Source organism: Bison bison, unplaced genomic scaffold (assembly GCF_000754665.1).
Source record: "Bison bison bison isolate TAMUID 2011002044 unplaced genomic scaffold, Bison_UMD1.0 scf7180017864280, whole genome shotgun sequence".
In the NCBI taxonomy this organism is placed as follows: domain Eukaryota; kingdom Metazoa; phylum Chordata; class Mammalia; order Artiodactyla; family Bovidae; genus Bison; species Bison bison.
The window spans coordinates 6,513,062-6,518,330 of record NW_011494852.1 but is presented as its reverse complement, the minus strand read 5'-3'; the positions used below and the strand labels follow the sequence as shown (position 1 = coordinate 6,518,330).

Sequence of the window (5,269 nt, the reverse complement as noted above, 5' to 3'; positions counted from 1 at the left end):
CTGAGACCCCGAGTGCTCCATATCCTCAGCCGCGGGGTGAGAGCCCCCTCCCCCATCTCCCGTCTGTAATTTGCAGGGAGGTAGATGACGTGATCAGCGCCGACCTGCACGCCCTTATGGTGAGGCGCGGCTCTGGGAAAGGGGCGCTATGGTGTGTGTATGTGGGCGGGAGAGGCGGGGGAAGGGGACGGCGTGGAACTTCTTGGCCAGAAGTAAACTACCCAACCCCACAGGTCCCCTACATTCCCCTGGAGCTGGAGTTGCAGCAGCTTTTTCAGGAGCTGGCAGGAGAGGTGAGGAGGTGGGGCAGGGCTAAGTGGATTCCCTCCTCTTCCCTCCCTCGTCATATAACATCTCATTTTACTTTAGTTTCCCAGTCTCTCTGTGCTTAAATATCATGAACTTCTTTTGCCAAAACCCTCACAGCTCTTCCCTGCCACAGGGCCTTTGCTCCATCTGTATCCTGGACTGCTTTCTCTCCCTTCACAACCCCTGCCAGGCAGAGGCCTTTTCTTTCCCCAGGCTGGCCAGCCACTTGCCCTGTGAGAGTTCCAGCAGCCCAGGGCTTCCCCACTGCAACCCTGACCTCTCTATGGACACGTCTCTCTCCCTCCATGGACCAGGAGCTCTGCCAGGCCCGGGGCTCTCTCAGGCTCTGCCATGTCCCAGCACCTCCCGGCATGCTGTCTGGGCCCCCCTGCCCTGGGCTATTTGTTGAATGACTACCTGAGTGCAGCCTCACAACCATCTCTGTCCTCGCCAGGAGGAAGAACTTGGTGCCGCTCAGCTCCAGATCTTGTTAAGCATCGCCCTGGAGCCTGGTGAGTTGGGGACCAAGAGTGGATCCCTGGAACCCCCATGTGTGTCCAGCCACGATGCTGCTGGGAGAAGGGCCACGGGAACCCTGGCTTCAGCTTGCCAGCACCTCCCCTGTGGCCAGAACTGTGGATCCTGTGATGGGACCTGTGGCCAAGGCCATGGCCACTCATAAGCCTCCGTTCCTCTAAGGGAGAAGCAGTGAGTGTCGCTGCCCTAAGCACTGACTCAGACCGCCTTGCCTGGGTTCAAATCCCAGCTCTGCTAGTTTCCATCAGTTGCAGGACTTTCAGAGATAACAATAATCCTGAGCACTTACCATGATGACCAGGATGTGGGAAGTGCTATCTTTTTGTTTTCCCTGTAGCCAGGGCTCATGCCCAGACCCCCAGAGAAATCGGGCTCAGGACCTGTGAGCAGCTGCTGCAATGTTTTGGGGTATACGATGGGGGCAGTGCCCAGGGAGGGGGAATGGCCTCGGCTCCCCTTCTGGAGACACTGAACTTAACCAGATGCTCCCTCCCCAGCATGGGGGAAGCCTGGACTTGTACCACTTCCAGCAGCTCTGGGGCCACCTCCTGGAGTGGCAGGTAAGGTGGGGCACTGGGCAGGGCACCTCCTCCTGGAGGGCCAGGAACCTTTACTAATAGACCTAGGTGCGCTGTGGGCTAGCGGGATCCCAGGGGAGAAGGGGGAACCGGCCAGCACCACACCAACCTCAAGGATGCCCCTGCCCCTACCACCCTAGTTGCCCCTTTGCATGTGTGTGCCAAGTCGCTTCAGTCGTGTCTGAGTCTTTGTGACCCTATGGACAATAGCCCGCCAGGCTCCTGTGTCCATGGGATTCTCCAGGCAAGAATACTGGAGTGGGTTGCCATGCCCTCCTCCAGGGGATCTTCCCGACCCAGGGATTGAACCGCGTCTGTCTCCTGCATTGGCAGGCAGGTTCCTTACCACTAGCGCCACTTTGTCCCTTTAGGGGGCACTAAAATAGCTCAAGGGTCAAGAGCAAACTCTGATCCTGGGCTGGAACCCCAGCTCCCAGCTCAGCCCCTTGCTGGCTGTGTGACCTGAGCGGGCCTTTGTTGGTGTATGGCTGGGAGGCTGTCATTCCTGCTGCTCTGGACCTCTGTGAGGAGAAAACGGTCGCAGGCCTTCACACACAAGTGACAAGCTACTGTTCACTGAGCCCTTTGTGGATAGAGTCTCACCTTGTCCCCACAACCCCTCTATTACCGCTGGTGCTGGTATTCCCACGTTACAGAGTGGGCAACAGAGACCCAAAGTGGTTCAGCTGCTGGCATGGAAAAGCCAGGAAGAAAGGGAGACGGGTGGGAACTCAGGCCCGCTTTCAGCCTTCTTGTGGGTGCTCTGGGACCTGGGGGTGGGACTGACCCAGACCTCCCTGCCCAGGCCACATTCGATAAGTTCGACGAGGACGCCTCTGGAACCATGAACTCCTATGAGCTGAGGCTGGCGCTGAATGCGGCGGGTATGGACAGAGGTCCTGGGGGCTCCTGGGGATGGATCTGCTCCCCTACCTCCCCCACACCCCCCCCACCCACAAAGCCCACACCTTAGTTTGTGTAGGAACTGGGTGACCCTAAAAGAGGTCCGAAGGGGGGACTCCTCTGTGTGGGGGGAGGAGGGCGCTGTGGGAGTGGGGCCTTCCCCGAGAGGAAGGGGAGGCCTTGGGAACTGGTGTCTGAGAGTCCCCAGCCCACAAGGCCTCAGAGTAGAATGTCCTGGACTCCTTGGGTGGCCCTGGGCTCTTGAGTCCACCTCCTGGAGCCTCTGTTTTCCTCTCTGCAAAATGGCTCATACAGAGGGTGGCAGGAAGGAACCTGTGGAATGGCACCCACAGGGCTTAATGCTGGGAACTAAGCTTCTGTTCACTCAGGCCAGGTCACCTAAATGAAGGCTCTCACTGGAGCCTTCCTGAGTTCTTGCAGGAGACATAGAACAATCCCCTTCTATTTGCGTGGGAGCACAAATCCCTAGCCGTGGCACAGAGTCAGAGACCCACACTTTTCCAGGGCCACACAGTTAGAAAAGGTGTGCGAGTGTGATTTGCCCCCCATCTCACCTTGCATGGAAGGAGTGGAGGCTGGGGTCAGACACAGAACTGCCAGACCCCACCCCCCACCCCAGGGCTCATCGGCCATAGCAAAAGGAAGGATGCAACATGGAGGGATGGGAGGCTGGGGGGATGTGAGCCAGAGTCTGAGAGGCAGAAGGGCAGGGTCAAACGTCCAGGGAGATACAAGAAAAGAAAGGAACTCAAGAGCCGACTCATTAGAAAAGACCCTGATGCTGGAAAAGATTGAGGGCAGGAGGAGAAGGGGACGACAGAAGATGAGATGGTTGGATGGTATCACTGACTCGATGGACATGAGTTTGAGCAAGCTCCAGGAGATGGTGAAGGACAGGAAAGCCTGGCGTGCTGCAGTCCATGGGGTCGCAGTCAGTCAGACGTGACTGAGCAACTGAACAAGAAGACAGAAGGGGAGATGGAGTCAGAGAAGATGGGGAGATGTGAGCCTGAGAAAGAGCCCCAGGTAGACAGGAGGGGAAGATGGAAGGCTGTGCTATTCATTCAGTATCCCTCGGTAGGGGGTTGGTGTCAGTCTAGGCAGAAAAAAGTGCTCTCATAAGGCTGACATTCTGGTGGTGCAGATACACCAAGCAGAATGTCTGCTGGTGAGGAGTTCTGTGGTGGAAAAGGAAGCAGGCCAGGGTGCTGGGACATGCAGCGAGCGGGGTGTGGGTTGAGACAGGGCGGGCAGGGAAGGCCTCGCTGAAGTGATGGTAGAGCAGAGATCCGAAGGACGGGGAGTGAGCCTCGGGGACGCTGAGGAAGAGCCGTCCAGACAGAGGGAAAGGCAGTGAAAAGGCGCTATGGAGGCCAGGGTGAAGACAGAGGAGTGAACGACTGGGCTCAATGATGGAGAGGAGGACTGAGGAGGGGTTGGGGGGGATGGTATGGCTGGGGCCAAGTAGGGAGGAAGAGGTGGTCAGAGAGGAGATTGGTGGGGGAAGACAGGAGAGCCTCGGGAGGACAGCTCTTTAGTACTTATCAGCCGGAGGAGGGAGAGACAAGTCCAGGATCAGGATGTGTGTGAGGCTGGAGCTGGCAGGCAAGCGGAAGGCTGCGTGTAGTGGAGGGAATGCCAGGGAGTGGCCAGCAGGAAGCCATGGCAGGAAGACCCTGGCAGCTCTGTGCTGGGGGGCCTGGCAGAACCTGCTCTGACCTTATCCTGTCCACTGCTCCAGGAACACTCCCGAATCCCGCCCTGCTCCAGGCCCTGTGCTGGCTGATGCTGGGGATTCTGTGGTGACCAGGCACCTTTTCCAGACCTCTCCCCTGCTTATTCCCAGAGCCACTAATGCCAGTGACAGTCACTAATGCCAGTGACAGCTGGGAAGGGGTATGGTCAGGGCAGGGACATGGAGGCGCAGGGAGCTGTGGGAGCCCAGAGGGGGAGCTTGATGCTGCTTGTAGGGGTGGGGCTGAATATCTGAGAGGACTTCCTGGAGGAGGTGTGTACCAGAGTAGGACATGGTGTTCTGGGCGGAGGGACCATCAAGTGTTGAAGGCAGCAAGACAAAGCCCTAGGTCAAGTGGGGGTGGGTGGGTGAGGGGAGCAGGAGATTAGGCATAGCCTGTGTGGGCCACCAGGTGCCTCGGGACAATGAGGGCCCTGGGGAGGGGTAACCAGGAGGTCATGGTCACTAGGGCCCAGCAACCTTAGTAAGGGGGTTCACAAGTACCAGCTTTTGAAGGCCTCTCTTGAAATTCCTTGTCAAAGAAGCCTTAAATACACACACACACACACATATATATTTTTTTGCTTTATTTTTGGCCATGCCTCATGGCATGCGGGATCCTAGGTCCCTGACCAGGGACCAGAGATTGAACCCATGCCCCATGCAGTGGGAGAGCAGGAGTCTTAACCACTGGCCCACCAGGGTAGAACCCCAGAGATATTTCTAAACTCCAGAAATGGCACCTGATGTGGAGTGTCAAGATATTGACTCCATATGGGACTGGCAAAAATGCTTTGCTGCACGGAGGTATTGTCCAGTGTCTATTAGCAGAAATTCTCAGAGTTTAAAGGGATAACGACACTGACATAGTTAACAATGTGCTGGCGGATACTGTCCTAAGCTCTCGACATCTAACACCTTCACATGCTCATGGGGTCAGGGCTGACCTAGTTCCCATGACAGGCCCAGAGAAATGAAGGGAGTTGCCCCAGGGCCTCAAAGCTGGGATGAGGCAGAACCGGGACTGCAGAGATGGGACCAGGCCCCCTGAAGTGTGCCTGCATTCCCTGGGTAGTCAGAGGGGGTGGTGCGACCCGGAGTGGGCTCAGGGGGCAGCTGGGCCTCAGAGGTGGCCTCCCCCAGGCTTCCACCTGAACAACCAGCTGACCCAGGCTCTCACGAGCCG

General features: G+C 57.4%; 1 protein-coding gene across 1 annotated transcript in view; it reads left to right on the top strand.

Annotated features, from left to right (window-relative positions):
• The window catches only part of CAPN12 (calpain 12), a 13,868-nt gene that overhangs the window by 6,839 nt on the left and 1,760 nt on the right, over nucleotides 1–5,269 (top strand). Inside the window, 7 exon segments of the mRNA XM_010849315.1 lie at nucleotides 30–119; nucleotides 234–293; nucleotides 764–821; nucleotides 1,184–1,254; nucleotides 1,344–1,406; nucleotides 2,230–2,308; nucleotides 5,227–5,269. The exon segment at nucleotides 5,227–5,269 is cut by the window's right edge and continues 2 nt beyond it. Of these exon segments, the coding sequence (XP_010847617.1) occupies nucleotides 30–119; nucleotides 234–293; nucleotides 764–821; nucleotides 1,184–1,254; nucleotides 1,344–1,406; nucleotides 2,230–2,308; nucleotides 5,227–5,269 (464 nt within the window).